The following is a 26,932-nucleotide window of genomic DNA, read 5'->3' on the forward strand; positions in this document are numbered from 1 at the left end:
AGTAAGAGACTAGGGAATGAGAAGTCACATGCTGTCATGATAAAAAGAAGTCTGACTAGATAGAAGATAACATTACTTGACTTCTATAGTGCTACATAACAGTTGGCAACTGTTGAGAACTGCCACTAACAGACTTTAATTAAACCTAAGTTAAGGTAATTACTGAAGCAAACCAGATGTATCAACTCATCCAATAGTGTCCCAGCTTATATAGGTGTAGCCTAGTACATCCAGAACACATTTAAACACAGTTCCATGGACAGAACCTGATTTTTACAGAAAGCCTTGCTCAAAGTCTCCAGAGGTCGTCTTAGGCACTAATGGGAAATTCCTTCATATTGTTTGAGGACATGAATGTGACTTGTCAATACAAAAGTATCTGCATTTGCACCCTGTGTTACTCTTATGGGCCTAGAATATAATAGCAAACAATTGCAGAGCCCCATGAATACTGGCAAAGACTCATTAAGGCTAAGCTGCTCAGTGTATGTGATTCACCCTGTGGCCTTGTGTTCCCATGCTCAGAAACAATAAAACAAATATGATATCTTAGCCAATATTCAGTAAATATTTCAGAAATGGTCACCGAAATAACTAAGAACCTAGCTTGTGAGATTCCCATCAATTTTCCTAAGGTAGAGATGACTCTGGTTGTTACAATTAAAATTGGAGCCAAGTCTTGATCCTGAAATAAGCTGAATGACGTAGATATGACCACTTTACGCACCGTGGTTATGATGATGTTGACATCCTCTCAGGCGAAAGAAACATGGAGCCATCACTGAGATTGCAGGCGTGTCCTTCCGCCTGCCTTCTAGCAGTTTCTGGCCTTGGGCATGGAATACTGCAATATGTAGCAGTGGAAATTTAACGTAAAGCAGAGTTACCTGAAGCAGCTACCAGAATCAGCAGTTACGTGGCCGGCCTCATCCAAGATGTTGCTGTCTTTGACTCAGCTATCCCGATGTAAGTAATTCTTTCCCAGTCTCTTCTAAGTGAGCTTAAGCATTGCATTATTTTGCAAAGCTGGTTTGGACAATTTGCTTCTTTGGTGTTTTTGCTCTTACACATGAAGTGAATTAACCTTTATTTATGCCTAACTCACAAAAGTGAAGCCCAATGGAACAGAGGAGTGCTCTCTAATCATTGCACTGGAAAGCAGCTTCACAGTCTACCTTTGCATCAGTGGTGTCAACAGGGAAGTGTTCTTACCCTGGAGCTGGACAGCAATTGCTAAATATTTTGCATAATCTTGGTTGGCCTAATAGAAGAGAAGAATAGTACCTGGTCTAACAGCAGAATATGCTCAGTAATGTACAGAATGCAAATGGATCCACCTCTAAGAGTCAAAACTGCAGATTCTGAGACATTTGACTGTCTCAGATCACAGACTTTGATGAATTCCCTGTGTGACTGCTGCAGAAGGGAAAAGCATATTCTTGTTCTTGGGTCTCTGGTATGAGCTGCATAAATTGTGTGAACTTTATCTTATCATCAGTTCTAGAGACATATTAGACAAGCCTAGAAAATGTAGCTATACTGTTTCGTCAGTTTTGTTCAATCAGAATGTCCTTTCCAAAACATGAATCACTGCTGCTATTTGTTTTGATTTTCTTGGTAATATTTCCAAATAAGTAGATCAGTTAACAAAAACAAATTGTATTTTATTAAGTGAAAAACCAAGTCATTGGTTTCCTTGTACTCTTCTTAAACTATAAAAATCCTTCAGATGACAAATGGCAGGGATGCTGATATATTTATCTACTACATAAATATCTAAGAAGCGGAATTTAAATTTGAAGAAGCATCTTGTTTTATGAAACGTTATTTTCTAAAATAAGAATTTTCTGAAGTATGGTTTTTGTTGCATGCAAACGGGTGCTCGTTAACTTGCACAGTGCAAAGATTTTGGTATATTTTGTTATTATTTTAGTATTTAAATTTAAGCATTTTCCATGGAAAAAAATCTTACCAGGGTCCTAGTTTTATGTTACACATTTCCAATTGCATTCATTAAAACTTTATGGAACAGGGAATTCTTTTCAGATTCGTATCACTAAATGTGAATAGATTTTTCATGCTGAGACATATGCTGGTTCAATCCTGCTGAGTGTGGAAATTACTGATATGTTGCAGTTCTATTTCTGCCCATCTATGAAATAAAATCGGTGATAAAACCAACACCAATCACTGTAAAAGGAAAATTCAGGATGTATGATAGAGCAATGGAAATAATCAAAAAATCTAAACCACCAGGCATGTGACCAAACGTAAAGTCTGTACTTTACAAATAACAGTGCCTGGTGACATTGAGTTGCAAGATTACGGGTGTTGTCTCTGCAATCCTAATCTATATAAAAGCCCAAGACATTTAAGACTTGCCAGTATAAGGTGCAAAGTCTATAGTGTTGGCATTTTGCTTTTCCATACTGGCTAAGAACAGGACGTAAGAAAAATCACTTAACCTCGTTTGTCAATAGAGTTTAATGATAACAGACTGAGTTGTAAAGCTCAAATTCACAGAGAAAACAATCTGAAGCTTTTGGTAGCATGGCAAACGAGTGTGATTATTACTGTGGTTGAGCAAAGCCTACAGAATCCTTTTCATGACATGATTCTCTTTATCCTCAGTACTGAGCAACTGCAATTTTGTGTTTATTTTTATGAGGCATGAAGGTGAAATTGTGTGCTAGCCATACTTGTTAGGAGGGAAGTATCACACAGTAACAAAATGTATAGGAGACGGTGTCTACTTAAGATCCACATGAGCTCCCGATACACTAACCTGTCTCCAGAGAATGACTTCAAAACATTCAATAGCTTAAAGTCCAAAGGTTTGAAAATTTCCTAATGATTTCTGATAACAACCAAAAAATAAGGACTATCACCAAGTTCAGAAAGTTTTTATCTGTGCAAATGTAATTACTTAATTGAATTTTTTTCATTACAAGATGTCTATTCACAACCACAGCTGTCCAGTGACAAGCCAGACAGTGGCAGGCAATGTAAGAGATATTTTTCTGATAACCAACACAGAGTCACCGCTGATAACCACAGACGGATAGGTCCAGAGTAGCTGGTGTTCTTTTCTGTAAGTAGGGATACTCCTGCTGCTGTCGGTGTCAAACCTACTCCAGTGGGAGAAGGTGACTTCTGCTCCCATCGATGACAATGAGACCGACTATGGTGAGGGGTCCCTCAAGGCCTTGTTTGACCACTCCATCAAACTGTCACAGACCTCCAATGATCTCATGATGGAAATGCGCAAGTTGTTTGTAAGTACCTCATTTACTTCTGGCTTCTCCACTAAAAGAGCTAGCGGATTCCAGTCTTCACATGAAAAATCACCTGAACCGTATTTCTACTATTACAAGTTTCATAGATAAGAGAAAGCGGGAGCTACTGAAAAGTAAGAAGAATTCAGTGACTAACAAAATATGGCTCTAGTGCCATGCTATTTTTCTTAAATCCATTATTCTTAAATTTACATTTTGACGTAATACCTATTCGTCATATCTTTGGGGTAGATTTGATTTCCTTACCTTGTTTGCAGGAGGCCAGTCTCCAGTGAAGTCTTCAATTATTCACTGTAGACGTCCAGTAGAGGAGAAGTGAAGTATTGTGTCTTTCATAGAATGCATAGAACAAATCTCAACTCTTTTGATGCCAAATAGGGAAAAATTAGAATACTAAAAAGCTGCTATGCTCTCAGAAACCCTGAAATGCCAGGAGTCATTGTATCAGAGATTTCCAATGCATGCTTACACTGTGGGAGGGAGGGCCTAGAAGGGACATAAGTTAGTTCTTCCCAGTGATTGTATGTTTACTGTTTGAGGTCAGACAGTGTTAGTAGGAGATGATGGAGCCAGAGAATTCATGTTTGCATTTCCAGTATGCAAGTGCTCATTCTTACTCACGAGTGTCTTCCTTTCGTTCCCTCCTGCTGTTTTAGTTCTCCGATGTCTTCTCCTCAAAAATTTTCAAAAAATTTGTAAGTACCCTACTAATTTCTATCATCTTCAAAGACAAACATCAAAAATAATACCCCTCAGGAGTGAACAGGCAAACAAACAAAAAACAACTCAGAAACTTCATGCTAAGATTTGCAGTGTAATTTACATGACAAAGATCCCAAAGCAAACCTCAAGGATTTACCTCCACAAGGTCACACCATAAAAAGAGAATGAGAATTGGTCAGGTTTGGGAAATCCCTGATTTGAAAATGAAAGAAAAAAAAACCCCAAATAATGATTTTAGTATGTTTACCCTGCAGAGCTGTAAGAATTGTGTGTAAGGGTTATGTTGGGGCAGAACTCTGATTTCCCCACTCATCCTTCTCAGGACTCAGGCTCCTGGGTGTGTTGTTTATTTTCTATGAAGTAGAACTGAGTTATAACACATGTTCCCAGGGAGAACAATCCTAAATAAGACCCCATGTCAACAGGGGCGAGGACACTAAGTCAATGGCCTTTTAGGAACCTTCAAATGTTAGGAATCATTACATAAACGTTTCAGAGGCCAAAGTTTCTTCAATTGGAGGTACAGATAAGGATTGAAACTAGATTCTCTCCTACTGGTAATTATATGCCATATGTTCAAGGTTAGTCAATGGCAAGATAAACAGATAAGGCTTTCAGTACAATAATGGGCATCCCAAGAATGTCTATATTTGAAATAAATATATGCTTATATTGTCTTCTTATTAATTAGATGTTTTACTTATCATTCATGACTAATATCATTTAAGTTTTAACATTCCTGGCAATCCATTAAACTTTTACAAAATAACTTTTATTAGTTTTACATAAACGATATATTAAATTACTATAGTATTTAAATTTATATATTGATGAATATGTAAACATTAATTTCTGTTTCATATTTTTTTATTTGTAATTTGCATTTCCTAAAATGACCATGTTTCTTCTCAAGTAATTAATAGGTATTAATAAATATACACTTAATAATATTAATAAAATTGCTTTCAAGGATTATGTTTTACTTTGAATGGTACAAGTTATATGTGTTTAGTGGTACTGGAAAGAACATCTATAATGCCTAGATGCATTTCAGTTTAGACAAACAGAAAATAAAGATTAATAAATATAGGTTCATAGGAACTACGGCTCAAATTATAAATACAGATTATTTTTGAAACACTTTGTATTCCATGATTGTAATACTTTTATGGTTTCCCTTCCAACAAAAAGATTTGAAATGTGAGAACAGAAGAGTGTGGTAAAGAGAGAAAGAGTCTGAGAAGTTACAAATAATTGGGTGAAAACCAAATTGAGATTACAAATTTAATAGAAAAAAATTTAGGTAAAGGAATAACTTTTTAGCTTCTTCATCCTAGATTTTATATAAATTTCATTTGTACATTATACAAATGCTCATTTGTAAAGCTTATAGATCTACCGAACTAATTCATATGTGCTTCATGGATTCATTTACTCAATTTCCCAAACTGAACTAACACCGTTTCTATTTTACCATTTGTAGGTATTGGATTTCCTCAAGGATAAGAAGTACATGGTCAAGACTCTCAACTGCTGCCACACATTTTCTCTTAACACTCCAGAAACTGTGGAGGAAGCCAGACATATCTCAGTGAGTCCTTAGGCCATGGTTTTCACATAACTAGCTGAAGCAACCCATTGCCTTTGCCATTTTGTAGATTCTTATAAACACTATAACTACATCTGCAGGAAAATGGGGTGAGCGATTAAAGAGAAAAGCCTTGTGAGATAGTTGGTAAATTATAAGTTAAAAAGCAGATGTTAAATAATATTGTGGAAGAGTCATAAACTCAAAGGCCACACAACAATATCTTGTCGCTAGATTTTATTCATTATCATATAAGAACTTATTAACCGAATTAGATATCCCAGGATAGTAATACATTTTATGTGCTCCTGAGATATGCAAAAACAATTATCTTCATTATCTGTTAATAATATTTCCTTATTGGTACCATTTCTCATTACTGACCACCACTGTGACTCTTCTTGATTCTCATATCTCTCCTGGTTCTGCTTTTTATGTTTGTGTTACTTCATGACTTTTGCCTTTTTTTCTGAGACTTAATGGATGTTTTTGTACAAGCCAGTCATGTATATACTATGCAAAATTTCTTAGCCCTCTCAGTTACAATGAGGTCAATATATCACATCAAGTGCATTTGTAATTGTTAGGACCTCTCCCTTCTGAGTTCCTGTCATAACTTATCTCTCAATGAATAAATCTGACATCATTCTGAAAATAATAGGAAGAAGCAAAGGAATAAGATTTAAAGGAAAAAAAGAACGCTTGTAGATATTTTTAGAGACACACTCCATCAATAGGTACTTCATAGTGCAGTCTCTTAAAAAATTGCTAAAAATAGCTCTTACTATAGCTAGTTGAGGGAACAAAAATGAGGATTTAAAAAGATTAATGTAATGCATCTTTTCTTTGACTAGTAAGAATTAGTGTTTAGTATTTGCCAGATTAAACCCTTATTCTTAGTTATATGTTACCATACTCCCAGCAACCTATATGTTATTACCATTTGACTTGCTTCAATCTTTCATTTTCTTTAAATATTTCTGTTGCTATTCCCATTGATTTCTTTCTTCTTTTCATTTTCATGACCACTAGGATAGCTAATGAACATTAACACAAGAGACATTCTAAACAGTTAACTTAAGGTAAGATTCCTCCAAGGAGCACACACTGGATGGTCACAATTCCATTGTGATTTCCATCCTTGTTTCCATAGAAGTCAAGCTAGTGGTACCATTGTTCTCCCACTACACATGCCAAGAAGCAGATTGTTCTGCTAGAAGCAAGAGGCAAAGAATCATGTTGACTCAGGAAATTATATTTTATCAATAGCAGGCTACCTTCAAGGTATCTTTCTATTAATATTGTAAGATAACTTAAATAGTATAAATTAGTATAATTGTGACTAATCTAGTTTATTAAAATGGTGACTCTGAGCTAAATGTTTTATATTTGTTACTGGAGGCCTCTGTTTTTCCCAAATCATGTTCTATAGGTACCTAGTAGATTCCAAGCAAATTTTTGGTGTCCACAAACAAGCAAAACAATCTAATATGTAAGATCTTGCATGGAAAGCAGGTAGTAGAATTTCAAATGGACAGCAAAATACAATCAAAATAAAGTTTCATTACAAAAAGTAATTTATATAAGTTATTTATGTGAGTTTTTGTTATAAATTTATATTTAAAAAGTTATTTATGTAAACTGTTTCATTCTGGCAGAATGTAGGTGAATGGCAGAAATTTACAGCTCTACATCACTTTTATCTATAAGAGTGCTTTGTGTTATTCTTTCCAATTAAAAAAATACATGCAACTAATCCTTGTGTATTTCATTTATATGAATATTGTTGCGCCTTTATGATGTATAGTTTGAAGACTTCCTGAAGATTATCCTCAGCCTAGTGCATGCCTGGAATAACCCTTTGCATCACCTAGTGACTGAACTCGGTACTATGAAAGGCACCCCTGATGCGATTTTATCAAGAGCCAAAGGCATTGAGAACCTAAACAGTGAGCTTCTAGAGAGCGTCAATATGATACTGAGCACGGTGAGCAGTTTTCTTATTCACCACTTTTTTTTTCTTCTGATGACGTAGTAAGGGATGGTAAATTTTGACACACCTCACTTGACAAGAACGCAATTTAGGCATTCCTTCTTGCATGGGACTTCACTACAGTGATGGGCATAAAATAAAGCTTTTCTTCATAATCCTTTGGAGAGTAGCTTTCCTGAGCAAGGTGGCATGCTCCGGATTATTTTGTTCTCTCTTATGTTCACCCCTGGCCTACCTGCCTCCTAAGTGAGGAAACCACCGTCAGCTCTTCCACTGTACCGTGGCAAAACACCAATCTATACTTAGGTGACAATTTCCTGGCCCTATATCAATTTAGTCACAAAATACCATACTTTAAAAGGAATCAATTTACTGTAAAAAAATTATAAAAGTGGGTCTCCATCCTACTTTTCCGACGACAGGTTTATAGTATTCTGGACTAGATTTCTGAAAATCCACACAGCTGACCATCATTGTAAGTTACTAACATTTCCCTAACTAGAAGTCAATATTTAGAAGGAAAAAGGACAGAGAAATATAATCAGTGGTAATGTTAAGTGCAATCAGTGGTAATATAAAGTGTCTGACTACCCATTTGGTCAATTAGGTTCATCCTGGACTCAAGCAAAATGAGAAATACCCTGTCTGGACGGATCTGGCATCCTTGCAGGCAGCCGATGAAGAACGTCACTTTTTTGCTCTTTATAAACTGTTATACTGCCTCCGTGTTGATATGTATACAATTGACCTTTATCTCAAGCACCTGAGGTGTGTGCTTGTTAATGGTGATATCTGCTACTCGGTAGAATTCTGAGAAGATCCTAGATAAACCATCCTTTTGAAAAAGCTTCTTGAACCTTTATACTTTTTAAGGTAAACCTGAGTGTAATTGTTCTCCCTTATAAAATAAAAAGAGACATTCTGTCTATACCAAAGTGTAAAAATAAGTGTCAGTATCCTTGGTTCATTTAGTACTAAATGTATCAGTAGCACTGAAATCCCCGTAACACAAGGAATAGATATTGGATAGAAAAATAAGATGCCTCCGCCACTTACTTTAGAATCACAGCTAGTTACTATGGATGAAGTTATTAAAATAAAAGTGTGGCAGCAATAATAAAAGTATAGCCAAGCCATGCTACTTAGAAGTTGGAAATGATAGAACACTTTGAAAATTTAACCATTTTATTAGTTTTGTGAGAATTTTGCACAAAGTGTTTTAATAATATTTACCCCCAACTCTTTTTACCCCATTTCCTAAACATGCAACTTTGTATTCTTGTTTTTTTAAAGCCTATGAAAGTAATTATCAATGCTCATCTCCTCAGTTTCATCTCTTTATTTTGAACAAGTTTCTTTTAAGATGATTTCCACTTCATCACATACTGAAATTATATAATGCATCCACCTCCCCTCTTGTGGTCCAAGTCATATAATAGGAAATATGGAGGTGGACATTTCCTACAACTTTTCATCTTTTCCTGCTTCTTGCTATGCGTTCCTTTGTCTCTGTCAGAATTGAAAAAAGAGGATCAAGAAAAAGGGAACATATGCCCTATGGGCAATTTACAGGGTTCTTTCAAAGACTTTCTGCCGACAGTGCCACAAGATGAATTCCCTCAAATTGAAGATGCCTCTCTTAGGGTCCCTGAGTGCACTGGTATTTTCCTAAATCCAGGTAGGGCACTTCATCAGGAGACATTCCTGGCTATATTTTCCTATCTGCTCCAAATCACTGCCATATCTATCATGGTATGTTCTTTACCCATTGCCCAAATGCCGCACCACTGAAGAAGAGTAGCTGAAGGTATGCTTTCCAGCAACTGATAGAGAACCATGCATGAAAACTACCCCGTTATTGGAGTACCAACAGTGAAGGAGCGCTACTGAATTCATCCTGTGATCTCTACCTCTTCTCCTCCTCACACAAATACATCCACAGCAGCATGTCAAATAAGCAGCACATGTCACTGGAAGAATCAGATGCTATTTTTCTCTTCTTTTTGCTCTCATATGCAATTTTATCTAGGAACAATCCTCTTGGAGTCAGTCACACAAACATTCCGTAGGAAGCCACTAATCCTAATAGGCCTTCGACATAATGTCACAACACTTAAATTTCATTTACTTAGTCTTGACTTTTTGGTCGATGGAAGCTCAGTTCATCGGCTGAATCTGAGTAAATTAGGATTTACGCTTATCTCTCTGTTGGGGCTCCTGAAAGGAAAGATCGCTAGGCTATCTTTCCAGCAAGTATCAGAGTATCAGGTAGCATTAGAAACTGGAAGACAATGCAACTGGCATCTTGAGAAACAAACAAACAAATAAATAAAGCATTGAAACGGAAACAACAGAATTATGAGGTAGGGAATAAAATATGAAGGAAAAATTAATAAAATACAGGGTTGGTATGATAATATGCTGTCAAGATATCCAACTTCATGAGCACACTAAGCTACCTTCCCGTTTTGATTCACAGAACATATGGTGTCTCGTGTTCTCTTTTCATACCTCTTTCATTCCTTGCTTTCCTAGAAGTTTCATTCGCATTAGAACAATCTCTTCTTTCATCCATGGGATTTTGGCAGGTCTAAAGCAAAACAGGTCTAGAGCTTTTTTATTTTAGGAATTCTAGACAAATTTCTACCACATGAGAAAAAATCTTGATGTGCGTAGCACAAGAAACTGGTTTAACTGTTTCAGTTAAACCAATCTCAGCTGTCATACATATCCCGGAGTGTTTTATTTTTTTTATCTAAACCTTTCTATGGCTCCATATTTCAGAATAGTAGAGAAGGTTGTGTGCTATGCTAAGCTGGCAACATGTCCATTACCTCTCGGATGTAGGCAAAATGCTAATTATCCCAATATATTTCATCTTTCTTTCCATTCAAAAGGCAGGAGATTGTCGTGAGACCCACAAATACTTTATATTACCGTTATTGGTGGTCAAAAGCATCTTACACCATTTTCTCTAAATATCTTTCCCATTGATCTATGACTATTTCCCACACAGGGGATGGCAATTTATTGGAGGGTCTTGGAAGTAAATGACAATTCAATTTTGTGAAATTTTCAGTGTTATATAAGTTTATAACAAGATGGAGTTTCAGACTTTTGGAAAATCTCTCTGATGTGACAGGAAAAGGCCTCAAAGTGGTATATAATTGAAATAAAAAAATCAGACAGATTTCTTGCGGCTACAGGTATTATATAGATTCAGCAAAAAGTGACTAGAAAGGCTACTTAGAAGACATTTGAAAGAGTCCTTTAATGAGAGTCAGTGAGTGTCCCTAGCATTATGGGTTTCAATGTAAGATGGCATTTGAAGAAACAGTCTCTCTACAACAAGAATAACAATAGTGGCTTTAGAAAGAGTTCAATTCTGGAAATTGGTATATCTAATAAAATAGAAAATTATAACTCATCATGAGAGTGATACCAACCCAAAACAGAGGTTTTAAAATGTCTATTTTTCAGGAGAGAAGGATTCCAGAAATGAGTTGATGTACAATAAAGAGTAACACTTTAAAAGAAATTTAATAAGGGTGTTCCAATGATTGTCTAGGAAAAGTAGAGGCGTAAGTAGGGGATGGTTCCGTATGGGGATGTGGCAGATGAAAACGACAAAAAGACTTTAAACACAGACTAGATGAAAAGTTAATGAGGGATAATCAAAGAGAAGAGCAGTGAAAATAATGTTATGACCAATTGAACTTGGACTCGATTTTACCAAATGACATTGACTTTTTACCAGAACTTAACAAAAATGAGTAATTTGGGGCAGTCACAAAAATGAGCTGACTGAATCATACTAAGTATGAAAGGTTTGAGAACCAGAATGTCTATTGTTGGCAATGACACCTTGTAAGTCACTTGTTCTCTTTAAAGACTTTGCATAAGACAGATCTATTCTCTGTCATTTTTTTACAAGTATTTTTTTTAAGTAGAAAATGAAACCAATCCTAAAATAACTTCCCAAACAATCAAAAATAGCTTACACAAAATTTACAACAAATATACTCAGCAAGCATCTGTGTGTGCAGTTTAATAATGTGGCTGTTTGCCTGTTATAAACCACTGGATTTTGGTGCCAGATGTGGCCAGCTTGCTGAAGAATTTGTCTGCCTCTGTGTAGGTAGTTCGTACTTTCTGGGATAGCTGTCATCTCTAGTACTGGTCCCAGCAGAGCTCCGGCTGTCCCTGAGTCAGTGGGGACAGATATGAATGTTTGCCTTTTGCTCCAGTTTCTTTGCTTCAATCCACTTGGTCCCTGGCACACTCTAAACTGATTGCCCGCAGACCAGATGGACAGATTGTACTGCAATGACTTCCCCTGAGTGCCTACCGTCCTCTGAAGAACCTCCAGGCTCAAGGACTTATATGAGGAAAGACAGGAGTCTAAATCCAGTGCAGGCAGCAGGGTGACGGGAGAGGGTGCTGGAGACTAAGAGATGTGACAGGGTTCTTGCGCCTGTGCATATTAGCCTAGGGTTACTGTCAGGATTGCACAAGTCTTCAGGTTTCTGATCGTGCTGGTTTACACTGTAGTATCTGCAGTGACTCCACTGAACCATGGATATACGTGTGTGTGTGTGTGTGTGTGTGTGTGTGTGTGTGTCCCGATGGAAAGGTGGCTGGACAGTGCTTTCGTGAGTCACAGCACAGTAGCGCTTGATCAGAAGGCAGCAAAGTGCACTGAAATCTAGGCTTCCATGCTGCTCCTCTGGTTACTAAGGAGACCCTGGTTCTGAGGCTGCTGGATCCCAAGCACGTAAGCCATCTGTTGCTGGTTAGGTGTCATGAGTTACAAAACAGGCTACTGAGAGAAACAGCTGTGCTGACCATGCTGGGGGCTATAAGCCACCAGGTGTGTATATGTATGTGCGTGCGTAAGTGTATGTGTCAGGGCGAGCGTGCGGCAGAGAGGGTGGATACTGATGGGTTGAGTTAATTGGTAAAAAATTCTGAATCTGTTGAGGAGTCTGCAGGTAAGTTGCCTTGGAGGGACAGGATTTAGTGAGTAATTGGCACAAGGAGAGAGATTGTGTAGTTGAACATAGGAAAGAGCTATGGAGTCATGGTATAGCTCAGCTGCTGAAGATGCTGAGGGAATCTTTGGGGCTGGAAGAGAGATGAGAATGGATCCATTGCTTCGGGAGAATGTCATTTGTCTGAAGGGGTTGCTGAGGTCACTTGCCTGCTGTGAAGTCATGTGATTATTCAAGGGTAGCAGCAGATGAGTGAGTGCGAGAGAAGGGTGGTATTGCTGCTGGTGGTATTTCTTCTGGGCAGTACAAGAGAGACAGCCCCAGACAGACCGGAGTGATGTGACCCGCTTGCTCAGGTTTAGGTCACCTAGTGCCACACCTGGCTTAGATACCCTTCCTACTACTGTCTTTATTACTACTGCTGCTCTTGCCTCTGGGGAGAATGGAAATTGCACTGAAGCTTCTAGATTTATTGACAGGATCTCAGGATCTGGACTGAGCCTTCAGAATCTGGGCTGCACTGAGGTCATGACTCCAGGGATTTGAAGTCATCGTCTATGCTACTGTGGCAGCTGCTTGAGATGTGGCTCAGACATTGTTTCCCCATATGCCATTCTGATGTCCACTCTGGTCAGTCTCTTGGGAAAAAATCCTCTCTTAGGTTCATTGATATCCTTTCTATCTTCTATTGATTTTTCTCCTGCAATGGAACCCTGATAAAGGTACCACATCCATTCACAGTGTCCTCATCTCTCCTGTGAATAAATCCCTGTTGATATAGAGACCCAGAGTCAAATGTCAGGTGGAGCTTGGGGATTCTTGCAGAAGAGAGGGAGGAAGAATTGTAGGATTCAGAGGGGACAAGAACATCAGGACATGAACCACAGAATTAACTAAACAGAACTCATAGTGCTCATAGAAACTAAAGCGTTTATCACAGAGTCTACATGAGTTTTTCCTAGATAGAATTCCTCTGCATTTATGCTATGGCTCTCTAGCTTGGGGTGTTTGTAGGACTCCTAACAGTGAGAATGGGGTATCTTTGACTCTTTTGCCTGATCTTGGGATTCTTTCCCTCCTACTGGGTTGCCTTGTACAGCCCTGATATGTGGCTTTGTGCCTAGTGTTATGGCATCTTTTTATGCTGTGTTTGGATGATATCACTGAAAGGCCTGTTAATTTCTGAAGAGAAGCAGAGAAGAAGTGGATATATGGGAGAGGAGGAGTGGGGGGGTATGGACTTGGAGAAGAAAGGGAGGGGAGTCTGCATTCAGGATGTATTATATGAAAAATAATAATAATAAAAAGAAATTCTTTTTTCTTCTCATCTTTTATGCTTTCTGAGAACCAATGTTCAAGGATTCTTGTATTATTGGAATAATTCCATATCAGCTTCCCTCTTTACAAGGAGAAAGAAAATCCATGAGAATGTCTTTGAAATGAAAGGCAAGGTCAAAAACAAAGAAAATTTCTCAAGGAAGATGGTATCTAGAGAGTCTTACCAGGAATATACAGACTCCAGTGGAATAGACCTGTGTGAATTTAGCTAAACTGAAAAATAACTCAAGGGAAAAAAATGACAGGGCTAAAATTAGAACAGGATATTCTACAATTTATTAATGACAACAGAAACCTGTTTAAGAAGTTCCCACAGACAACATCATATTACAGTGCTATTACAACAGGGAGTTACTTATTTGGAGATGATCAAAAATCTAGGATATACATATTGACAGGCTACATACCAACTTGAACTTGGAGTTTAACTTGGTTCTTTTCCTGGTGTAACCATGCCCATGTAATGATGTCCTGTTCAGTCTCCTGAGAAAATCCAGTATCTTCGTTTTTCTCAGCTTCTTTCTTACTTGGAGTCTTAGGTATAAACCTGTGTTTGTTTACAGATTCATCCACCAGTTTTTGTTCTTTTGATTCTTTGATTATTTCCTGACTCTCCTGTGCACTGACAATTTGACATTTCTTCAGTACAATATAATAGCTGCCATGGATTTCTGAGTAAATTTCTCTATGAGTCCAGTGTGGCTGTAGCATCTTATTTAGGAACACATTTTAACCTCTTCTCTTGAGTTACATATGGGCTCATCTGGGCAGGTGTTCAGAGTTGTATTTATCAAGAATAACTTCGAAAGATACAAAGGAAGAACAGTGTAGAGAGCCTCTGGAAATTCACCTGGCTAGCAGGGCTGGAGCTAGTTAGGCACCCGATTCCCCATCTCCTCCCTTTACTCAGCTAGGCCCAAGCATCAATCTGTAGGCTGTGGGTTTTTTTTTCCCCCTGAGAGGGCTTTCTCAATTACAGTCTGGTGTGAGAAGTTAAGGTAACTGGGAAAGAGAAAAAGAGGGTGTTGAAAAGGAGAAAGAGTAAGAAAGAAAGGGGGACAATTCATGAAGGAAGAGAAGCAGGGAGGGTGAGGCCCAAATTTTTTTAAAGTCTCCCGTTTGTCATGTTACAGTTTAGAGCCACCCCATCCGCAAAAGCTCATGCCTGAAGCTGAAGCTTTTATCAGGATTAAGTGGTGGGAGATTTAGGAGATGGAACCTGGTACAGGAAGATTTCGTTGTGTGTATCTCTAAGGGGAGTCTCCTCTCTCCCCCTTTCTTGTGTGTTTGTGGTGTGTGTGTGTGTGTGTGTGTGTGTGTGTGTCTTTCTCTGTCTCTCTGTGTATGTCTCTCTTCCTTTGTTTCTGTCTACCTGTCTGTCTTTCTATCTACTCTCTTTCTCTCTCTCTCTCTGTGTGTGTATGCATTTACATTATTTCTTTTCTTATTTGACACAAAGGTGTGACTAAGCCTTCTCTACCATGTACTCCTACCACAATGTACTCTGATAGCAGAGTTATGGAAAACATAGATAATGATCTAAATCACCCAGAATTAAGAATGTCAAGGATGATGAATAAGTTCAAGAAAGCAATACATTTACACATACATGGAACAAGTGGATTAAACAAGCACAACTACTCTTGAGTGTGGCTCACAAGATAAACAAAAGTCCATAGGACAGAAAAGCGTCTGAAATAAAAAGGAAGGTATGGTGAATCTGCTCAGTTCAAATGCAGCAAAATGTTTCCCCAATCAGAGGAAGAAAATGAAAATACAAGCTTTTAGAACATGAAATAGACAAGATCAGAGAACAAACTTCCATGTCCATTATATTCAGATATATTTTATGGAAAATATTCACTGTTAGCATACCTGGACTAAAAATCTAGGCAATGCATTGAAGGTATTGCCAGACATGATTAACAGAAGAGGTAAAGCCAACTGAAATGTAGGTGGGATGTAGCATAACATCATGATCTGGAAACTCATTCTGAATGATAGAGAAAAAGAGAAATCCCATTGCATGTTAGTATCCCACTCTTTCATCTAGGCACCCCAAAATCTATGTCATCATGCTGTTGCTTCAAAGGACAAGAGCTATTAGAGTCATTCAGTTTTCCTTAATAGGTGGAATGTAGTCTCAAACTATAACATAACAGTCATTTCTCCTTATTTGCTTTTGTCATTCATTTCTCACTAGGAGATTGTGTGTGTGTGTGTGTGTGTGTGTGTGTGTGTGTGTGTGTGTAGAAAGAAAGAATAAAATAAAACAGGCAGAAAGGTAGAGATTGAGTAACATCCACAGACAGACAGACAGACAGGCACACACGCACACACACACACACACACACACACACACACACACACATACACACGCACAGAGTGATAGTGACATTATTAGAAATATGTCAGGTTCCTCACCAAAACAACCATATTAGATTAAACCAGACTTCTCACTTTTAATCCTTAAAGTCAAAAAGTAGTGAAATATTAGAGAATACATTTTAAAAATTGAAATTAAATAATTAACCACAAGATCATTTTATTTGGGAAGTTGTGTCCTGATTTTATCAATGCAATTGAACATTTTGAGAGAATCATAAATTAAGACATTTTATAAGCTGGGTGGAGGTGGCAAAGAGCTTAAATCCCAGTACTTGGGAGACAGAGGCAGGTGGATCTTTGTGAGTTTGAGGCCAGCTGGTCTACAAGAGCTATTTGACCAGGACAAGCTCCAAAGCTACAGAGAAACCCTGTCTTGAAAATCCAAAAAAAAAAAAAAAAGAAAGAAAGAAAGAAAAGAAAAGAAAAGAAAGTTTTCTCTGCTTTTGCCTCATTTTCAAGTAATGCTTGATTCTCTACCAGAGCAATAAAGCAGAAGAAAAAAATCAGAAGAATACTAATGAAAAGGTAATTAACTCTTGATGCAGATACTATAATACCTAAAAGGTATTAAAGATTTGAGCAAGAAAATTTCTTACATGTGGCAAGTACTTTAAACACAGTTAGGTCATATATAACTGACATGCAGTTCCTTCCTATAACCTGATGAAAAAAGATAGGAAAAGAAAGTCTTTCACAACAACTTCAAAAATGACAGATTACAACCAGAAATAAATGTCTCCAAAGGGATGAAACACATCAACAAAAAAAACCATAAAGATATGGTAAAGCATAATAGAAGAAGCCCTAGAAGATAGAGAGACCACACATACGCATGGCTTGGCATAATTATTATTGGGGAAGTGAAAGTGATACTGAAGGGGGTCAATGCCTTATGTTGCTTAATGGGAAAAATCACAGTGATATTCTTTGAAGAATTTGAGAAAATGACTTTGCATGTGGAGGGGAAATGGTTCTGAAAATAGCAAGCAATGCAATGGAGAAAGAACAAGGCTAGAGTTATCAAGTTTCCTGATTTATATCTGTACTAGAGAGTAACAGTAACAGAAACGGCATGGTATCAGCACATGCCCAAACATGTAGACAAAAGAAAGAGAGTGGAAAACCAAGGAAAAGGCAGGCAAGATGGATTAGTGAGCAAAGTTACCATTAAGACTGGTGACCTGAGTAGATTCCTGGATCCAAAAGTGGAGAGAGAAGACTGGTCCTGCAAGTTGTCCTTCAGCGACCACAAATGTGCTTTGATGCACGCCATGGCATCTGCCTGCCAGGTCACATATTTATGGCACATACACATAAAAACTGCTTAAATAAATTCTGCTCTAAACCCATAAACTGACACTGATTTAACATTTTAGAAAAGTATATAAAATCCATTAAAAAAATATTACTGAAGAGCATGTGTGCATACCCAGAACAATGAAACCAGGTCTGTATCTCTCAAAATGACAAAAATCAATTCAGAAACAGATAATAGATCATTTGAAAGACTTGAACTGACATTCCGTTATAATATTGAACATGCACATATTTTCTACAGGACCCTGGTAGCCCCAGCAATGCTTCCGAGAATGAGAGAGTGGGATTTCATGGAATTAAATGCCTACTGATAGCAATAAACCATAAAGCAGATAGAGAGGATAAGGAATGGGAGAAAGAAAACAAATCTTGGTCAGCTACATGTCTGACAGTAGATTACTGCTAATCATATCCTTTTCATTCGTGTGTTTAACCTTTCATGTGCCTATCTCTCTAGCTAAGTATTCATCCTTCTAATTTATCTGGGTTAATGAGAGTTGAGCAGACTGTACTCCCGACAATAAATACAAAGACTTAATACATATTTGAAAAATGTTCATTCAATATATTTTCTCGTCAGGAGAACACAAATTAAAATGGTTTCAAAGTATCATGTCACATGAATCAGAATGGATATATTCAAGAAAGCAAATTGTGGCAAGAAACAGAAGTAAAGGAATACTTATACATTGACGGTGGGAATATAGTCTCATGCAACTATTAGAGAAATCAAAATGGACATGCTTCAGCAAATGAAAATACAAACTTAAGATGCAGTTCTACCAATACAGAGTTTATTAACAGATGAATGAACAAATAAAAACAACAAATAAAAAGAGAATACACTCATGTGCACACCATGCACACACACACACACACACACACACACACACACACACACACACACATGACTTTAACCACAAAGAAGAATAAATTATGCCATGTTTTGGAAAAGATTAAACTTGGTACTATTTTGTTAAGTGAAATAAGCCAGAATGAAGAACACAAATGCCAGGTGCTTCCTCTTATTTAAAAAATATAGATTCACAAATATATATATATATATACATGCATATATATATATATATATAATGTATGTACATGACAGAAATGTAGAAAAAGGAATGTGATGGCAAGAGCATTCCAGAAAGTACTCATAATGGGTAAATATAGATCAAAGGAATACAGAAATATATCATAATGAGTCTTCCATCATGTGGGAATTTGGATTGCATCATATGAAATTATGAATTGTCCTATATGATGACAAGAAAAAAAAAGAGGGGACAAACAACTTTGTGGGAGTGAGTGAGAGTCAGGTACAATGAAATGCAGAGATGGAATGCTGTTTCTAAAAGCATGATTTTGTATGATAATTGAAATGTATTGAAAAATAGAAATATGAACATGTAAGAATGATTGCATATCATCATAGAACCTTCATCTGGTGATGGATGGAGATAAAGACAGAGACCCACACTGGAGCACTGGACTGAGCTCCCAAGGTCCCAATCAGGAGCAGAAGGAGGGAGAACATGAGCAAAGAAGTCGGGACCACGAGGGGTGCACCCACCCACTGAGACAGTGGAGCTGATCTATTGGAGCTCACCAAGGCCAGCTGGACTGTGACTGAAAAAGCATGGGATAAAACTGGACTCTCTTAACATGGCGAACAATGAGAGCTGATGAGACGCCAAGGACAATGGCAAGGGGTTTTGATCCTATGTAATGTGCTGGCTTTGTGGGAGCCTAGCCAGTTTGGATGTTCACCTTCCTAGATATGGACGGAGGGGGGAGGACCTAGGACTTACCACAGGGCAGGGAACCCTGACTGCTCTTTGGACTGGAGAGGGAGGGGGAAAGGAGTGGGGGAGGGGGAGAAGGGTGGGAGGAGGGGGAGAAGGGTCGGAGGAGGGGGAGGGAAATGGGAGGCTGGGAGGAGGTGGAAACTTGTTTTTTTTTCTCATTTTCTCAATTAAAAAAAGATTTAAAAAAAAAGAAAATGTAAGAATGAAAAATGTACCATGCAGTTATTAATATTTAAAGAAGCAAAACCAGCATATTAATGTGATAAAGAGAGATATCAAAATAAAATTATTAGAAATGAAGAGACACATAAAGCCTTATACAAGGAAGGCAAAATTATCCTAAATGTGTAGACACCAAACCAAAATGGCCTCAAATACTGTAAACTAAAACATTCAGAGCTCAAAGAACCAGAGATAAATCTAGAATTATTCTTCTTTCCTAATTTTTCTTGAGGCTTTACATGAAGAGAAGGTGACCTTTCCAGTCATTCTGTATCTATTGACAGGGTCATGCAATTCGTCTCTAGTCTATTCACTTACTTACTACATTAACTCATTCAGAGACATGAAATAATCCATGGGATACTGGATTCAAACCATGGTCAGTGAACTTACAACTCTGCTGTCCATTTTAGCTTGCCAGTTTCTAACTTAAATTACTAGTATGAACAAAATTGTTCTGCACTGTTCTTTTTTGATGTTGTATCCTTGTCAATTTAAGATCAAGGTCATGGCGCCTTAAAAGCGTGTGTTTCATAGTGTTCTCTTGCTATGGAATGTCATTCGAGTTAAATGTTCAGAAAGGTGACTGATATGGAACTTGTTACTTGGGGGCTGTAAAAGTTCAGGGAAGTAAAACAATATGAAACATATGTATGTAGGCTATGTATGAAGCATATGTATATATGTATGCTATATGAATGTAATGCTCTCCTACAAGAACTGATAAGTATGCTATCTTCCAATTTATCTCTGACAATATGTCAAACATTTAGAAGCATGTGTCATAACCAAGAGAACCACGCTAGCGTCCTTGCTGATGTGTGGTTACCTTTGTGTTTTGCTTATTATCTCCTATGAGTCCAAGCTTGGTATAATATAATGGGAAACACATTAGCATCATGAGTTTCTTCAACAAAGTCATACTTTTCTAATATAAGGTCTCATTCTACAAAACCTAGTCTGCCTTTTCACTTTCAATGGATAGACTCCCTATCTATAAAATAGCAGAGGTTAGTATAAGGTAATGAGATCCTTTGCTACAAGTAAAATTGATATTGTCCTCGACATCTAAATAGATGTTTTAGAAGGTAACAGCCTTTCCTTCAAACAAGAATGTTAATTCAAAACAATTCCTAAAAGAAGAATATTGAGTAGGCTAGGTAGATTTCTGTCACCAGCATATTTAGCTCTCTATAATATACTGTCATCCTCAGAGATGCCTTTGGCTTCAGTCTCTAGCAACCTTTCCAGGGGGATTGTGGAAACATGGAGTACTGCTCAGAAAAGTCAGGCAACAAGAGGAATTTGGTCCCATCTCACCTACCACCCAGCTGCTTCCTCAGGATTCTATTTCATTGCTTCCCGGATGCCCTAGGGCCACTACAGGCCTATCAGACAGACACATCTGCTGAGACAACCCAGAGCTGCATTTTCTACCATAAAAGGCTCTGAGTTCCTCCTGAACAAATATGTTTACCGTACCTTCGTATCACCAAGCAACACTCTCAACTCTGGTATACACCATGTTTCTTGGGAATAAATCCATCCCTAATGATTGTTCTTTACTGGAGAAAACTGCTCAGTGTAATATTTGGGGACAGGATAGGACCCAACCTAAGAAATATTTAATTGTGTCACCTTTATGTCTATGTATTTAAATCTATCCAGAGCTGCTCAGTGCTCCAAAGCTATTTGAGGTAACCCTGGTTAGATTTTCATTGTTCTTATATTTACCAAAGCTTCACAATTGTATAAATCAGCAGGAAACCACCACTTCCACATCTTACTCCAATCAATGAACTCCTGGTCAAACTTTATAGTCTTTCCAGAAGCACAAAAGCATAGCTGCTGACATATCATTTTTCTGAGCAACTTTGTGGGGGTGTCAGCACAACTCCTGCCTCATTTTCATTTCAGTGGCCCCCTTTTCTGCCTTTTATCATCATATCTTGGTTGCTTTAGCATTTCCTAAACCCTATTGACACAAAGTTTGTAAAATGTCTAATGCTGTAAATGTCATCTATGCTAGAGAGTAGATTCTCAATGGAGAAGCACTTCAGTCCCAGCCTTTATGAATCATTATGCTAGGCTTACACTAACAAAAAAGTAGGTTTTTCAGTCATGAACGAACTGGAAGTTCAGGGGCTGGAAAGATGGCTCAGTGGTTAAGAGCATTGCCTGCTCTCCCAAAGGTCCTGAGTTCAATTCCCAGCAACCACATGGTGGCTCACAACCATCTGTAATGGCATCTGGTGTCCTCTTCTGGCCTGCAGGCATATACACAGATAGAACACTGTATACATAATAAATAAATAAATAAATAAAATATTTAAAAAAGAATTGGAAGTTCAATAATTCCAATAAAACAATGTTCATGGGTCTTCTACTCTCCAACTACCGAAGGAATGACCCAGCATTACAACTTCTATCCGGTAAGCAATTGGTAAGGAATGTATAGTCAACTCTGTTTATGTGCTGCAGAATGGAAACAACCTGGAAACCTAGTCATGTTACACATAGGAATGCACCATGGAACGTTCCCAACATTCTCTCTAACACATCTATGACTCTGTATAAATTATAAAATTGAGGCAGGTATTGAAGAGAGTATATTCTTCTTCCTTCAGAATTTTGTCTGGGGATAAAGTCAATCTATTTTAACAATTTGTTTTCTAAATAATTGGGAGACATAGAATATTGAACTAACAAGTGTAGGAATCTAGGTGCCCAGAAGCAACTTTGACTTAATGTAGTCAGAAACTTAGCTTTGATTAAGTATTCCTAGTGGATAGAGTGTAGAGAATCTCTATTGGAATCTTCCTCCCCCACATTGTGATACTGGTTGGAAAATGGGCTTTAGTTAGAAAAAAAATCTAATATTCAGTTTATTTTATTTATATTACAAATACACGCTGGTGAATTCCTCCAATCTAGACATGGGTTGTGTTGAGTGCTGTTGGTACCCATCTATAAAGAGGGTGCAATTGTTAGGTTTGGTTGATCATGTGAAAGAAGCATTAACATTTTGCTTGGGAGAGCACTCACTTTGATGTTCGGTGCAGCCCAATTTTGCATTCATTTTTTTCAGATTTTAGGTTAATTTCTCTTTTTTGTACATCAATTTTTATTACAGTAATATTCACAATAGCTACGTTTTAGCAAACACCTGAATGATTCTGGATAATTTCTATCTCAAGAGACACATGGAGTCATCTCGGTTAGTCATTTACTAGGTGTAGTTAGAAGAGAAATTCTCTGAATAGTCTGAGTCTTGAGTTATGATTACATCACTTCCTGTGTTGTATTGTGCAACGAAGATTCATCTCGCTTAGAGTCTCTAAATCAATTTTTATAGGCACAGGAAACACTGCATCTGTGTTGATCATAGCCTTTAAACAGTTTCTAGTTGAATGCCATGCCTGGCAGAATTCTTTGTTATCAGACCATTCCTTTGGTAAGTAGATATTGGAAGAGTGTGATATATTCACTCAGAGGTAAGTGTCAACTCCCAAATGCTCTGTGCCTAGGAAACAAACTCTTTGTGAGCATAAAAAGGACACCAACAGAAGAGGTGCTGTAGAGGTGATGCTAATTAAAGCATTTGTCTTTAGAATCTCTCCTTCTGTCTGTGCTACAGCATAGGAGCAGAAAAGGCTTGGGTGGATCTAGCTTAGAGTGGCTGGAGAGTAAATTGGGATTATAATGTACCAAAGCAATAGAGAAGCAATTAGTAAGTAAGAATTAGAAAAGGGTGTCAAAGAGGAAGCACTGGTGGAGATTTGGGTTAGCCACAAGTGAGAATTTTTTAGGAAAGTTTGGCAGAGTATCTGATGTGACACATAAGTGTTTCTGAAAGATTAGAACGTAGAAAGAACAATTTCATGATGAATCAAGAAATACAGATGTTTGCACTGAACTTGCTATGAGATCTCTGAATCTGGTTCCATAAATTACTGGATTAAGGCTGTAGATTTTCTGGAGCTGTGGATTTTAGCCTGGGTTATCCTTTGTTTTATTTCCAATACCTCATGCAGCATCTGCAAAAAGCATATCATGATAATAGCCCTGACAAGAGTCTAATGAAAATAACTTTCCTTCTTATCTTGAAGTGACCCATGTAACGGTGAACATGCAGGCGAGCCAACCAAAATATACTTGACACCCATTTTTATGGTAACAAGGTCAGTGATTGCCTTTCCACCCCTACCTATAGTAATGTAAACTTTGTCAAATAATCCATTGCTCTTGTTCAGTTTGAATTGCTTGAAATCTTCTGTGTATTCTTAAGTACCTTGCAAATGATCCTTTCGATTTGAATTCAAACAGGCAAGGTGAAACAGGGAAGGAGAGAGAGTGATAGGAACCCCCACTGATAATTGGAAAAGTACACTATTACAAAGCTAAAAATATAAAATTTAATATTGTCAAGGGTAAAATTAACAAAGTCGCCTTGCATGAAGTTGTCAGCGAATGGCTCCAAGAAGGATTATATCAACCTCTAGGTATTTCAGGAAATCTCTTTGAAAGAATTATTTGGCTCTTAGATACACAGAGTTATAAAGGAAGGTGTCTAGGGGAACTTTTCCTTGCTAGACTATCAAAGAGAAAATGAAAAGCAAGCCTACCAGTATGAGACTTCAGCCATGCTATTTTGGGCTGAAAACAAATGAAAACATTTGAAAACAAATGAAAAAGCAATTCTGTCTCTGATGCCTCTCAAGTTTGGCTAAAAAAGTACTGACCATAAAAATTTGGACGGGTGGAAAACCTCAAATTGATGCCATCAGGATGATGTCACCTTGGGTTGCAAGAAAGAATTTATATTCCCCACCATCCAAAAGGATAAAACAGCATGGAAGGCAAAGTAGCACAAACAGAACAAAGCATACAGAGACTCTCCAGGATGAGGAGGGGATCAGAAGTGGACTGAGTCTCGGGATATTTATGTGTGGGACTGAGATGAGTTATCTTTCTTCCTCACATTTGACCGACTGGGCTATCAAAGGGGATAGCATAATCCAGACAAAGACAGTGAGCTGCTTAGTTCTCAATAGAGAATCCTTCTGTTCAGTTCCCTCTAGCATGCAAAAAAGTCTCATTGAATCTTAGGCTTAGGAGGAGAGAAGGGAATGAAAGTCAGTTGTTTTATATATTTAAATAAAAAGTACTTTGTTTTACCTGGAGACTCTTTTCCTTGTCTTTCTGCCCAACAAGAATCTTTCTGATTCCTAGTTCTCCAATAGCCTCCCATAGGTTTTCTATGACTGTTCAAAAGAAAGGCCCCATTGGTCATCCATGGACATAGACTATTGCCATTGTGTTGGACGTAAATGGTAATAAATGTATGAAGTGACCAGCCTTATGTTCTGATTGACTGAAAAGGAGAGATCTGACTGGTACTGGTGTAGAAGATCCCGTAATGACGATTGACTTACACAGCTGCAGCTCGCTTGCTCCTGCTGTGCAGTTTCACTAAGGAGCAGGCTCAGCCCAAGTTAAGATAATTCCCAGACCAAGTAGTAAGTATAGACTCACAGTGGCACAGCCGTAACAGCTGCAGTCATATGTATTTGGGTTAGATTTAATCCTGTGCCATGGTCAGAACCAATGTTTGTTACTGTAAGTCTGGCTAAAGGTTTGTGGTAGAAATGTTTTATATGCCACCAGGAAGGCCTTTGGTGTTGTTTGGTCAAATTAATTTGTTTGCTTAGAAATATGTTTTCCAATATGTGTATTTTTCATTGTACATTACTACTCTTCTTTGCCTACTATGTAGAGACAAACAATTTACAGTGCTTTGTGGGTATTGACAAGACTACAAGCTAAATCGCTCAGAATGTGTAACGGTTGCTATGAATTTTTCTTTGAATGCTCAGAAAATGCAATGAAATAATATGCGACCCCCATCTAAGACACAGAGAACATTTTAGAAGAGGGAAGTGAATGACAAAAGTGCCTGGAGGAAGTCAGGAATTCGGGGCCACGGTTAATTTCTTAGGGGATGGAAGTGACGCCAGTCTTCATGGAGCAGAGGTTACGGTGAGTCACATTATCACACTGACCCATGTCAGGGACTGTCCCTGTAGAAAAACAGTACAAAAATGACGAGGTGAGGTGTGCTGATAAGAGGCTCTGACACCATCTCCGGGCAAGAGTCAGAGATCTGTACTTCCTTCCCTGTTCCCCAACCCTTCCCTATAGCATGTGGCCCTGGGGATGGTGTGAGGGCTGGAGGTAAAGAGTTACCCAAAAGTAGGACTTAAGCAAGTTTCACCAGGCAGCTGCCAAGATGTGGTGGGATTCATCAGAGATGCAGCTGCTTTCAATTCAGCAGATCTAAGTTGATCGGTCTTCCCCTAAGTGCCTGCAAGTAACTTTGAATGCTGCGCTTATAGCTAGTACTGATTTAAATCATTTCTTTTTTGAGTAGCACTGTTGTCCTAGGATGAAGATAGGAGGAAGCATTCTTTGGGTTACAAAATTTTCCTCAAATTGAAATAATATTCATTACCAGATTTTTAGCTTAATCTATACACTATACCATGCAGAAACATTCAGAATTTAATGGAAGAAAGTTAAGTGGAAAGCAGTACAAATTTTTGATGTTACTGAAACATTGATATCTTAGTTATAAAATATTATCTCATTTTATCATAGTCTCCTGACTTAGAGGCGACAAGAACTTAATATATGAGAGTAAGTTAGCATTTTCATGAACTCATCATTCAAATGACAATTAAGGGACTAAGAGATTTTTTTCATGTGTGTGATATTCTGTCATAGTTTAAATATTGAGATGATCACAGTAACAGCTAAAGAACACTATTCAAATAAAATCATCCCTAGTCTTAAGGAATAGATCAAATTTTTGTAACAAGTTGCTATGTATATAGAGAATATTTTAAATGGTAGACCATTTCACCACTAGTCAATAATAAATCTTAGGTAACATGTTATAAGTCTGTGAGGATTTTTTCCAATGTCTTTTAATCCTTAATCTAATTACCACAAAGACAAAGGAACAGAAGTCCAGAAAAGTAAGAAGACTCAATTGTGGAGGTTTTATGGGTACAAGCCCCTGTCATATTTAATAGACACAATCTTAAGATTTCTTGTTCTTCTTGCTTTTACAATCTTGAAGCTCCCTCCCCACTTTCACAAACTTTCTTGAGTCTTAGATGTAGGAGTTGTGTTGAATATTTATCAGTTAAGATTGGGCACCCGATAGTCAGTTGTTCTCTGCATTTTGACCAGTTGAAGATTACTTT

The 26,932-nt window shown here is 37.7% G+C and overlaps 1 protein-coding gene and 1 pseudogene across 2 annotated transcripts; one reads left to right on the plus strand and one right to left on the minus strand.

Moving 5' to 3' along the window:
• The first annotated feature begins 935 nt into the window (after positions 1 to 935).
• Positions 936 to 8,414, plus strand: LOC142848808 (prolactin-7C1-like). Of its 2 annotated transcripts, XM_075970980.1 has the most exons (6): positions 936 to 966; positions 3,097 to 3,275; positions 3,953 to 3,991; positions 5,503 to 5,610; positions 7,415 to 7,594; positions 8,208 to 8,414. In XM_075970980.1, exons 1-6 carry the CDS (start codon positions 936 to 938, stop codon positions 8,412 to 8,414), a joined length of 744 nt encoding a protein of 247 aa, XP_075827095.1. The 2 variants fall into 2 exon arrangements, with proteins under 2 accessions (XP_075827095.1, XP_075827096.1); XM_075970981.1 differs by lacking the exon at positions 3,953 to 3,991.
• Positions 8,415 to 11,647: 3,233 nt separating this feature from the next.
• On the minus strand, positions 11,648 to 12,177 carry LOC142849049 (R3H domain-containing protein 2-like; annotated as a pseudogene).
• Between the last annotated feature and the right edge of the window lie 14,755 nt (positions 12,178 to 26,932).

Source organism: Microtus pennsylvanicus, chromosome 4 (genome assembly GCF_037038515.1).
Source record: "Microtus pennsylvanicus isolate mMicPen1 chromosome 4, mMicPen1.hap1, whole genome shotgun sequence".
NCBI classification, from domain to species: Eukaryota; Metazoa; Chordata; class Mammalia; order Rodentia; family Cricetidae; genus Microtus; species Microtus pennsylvanicus.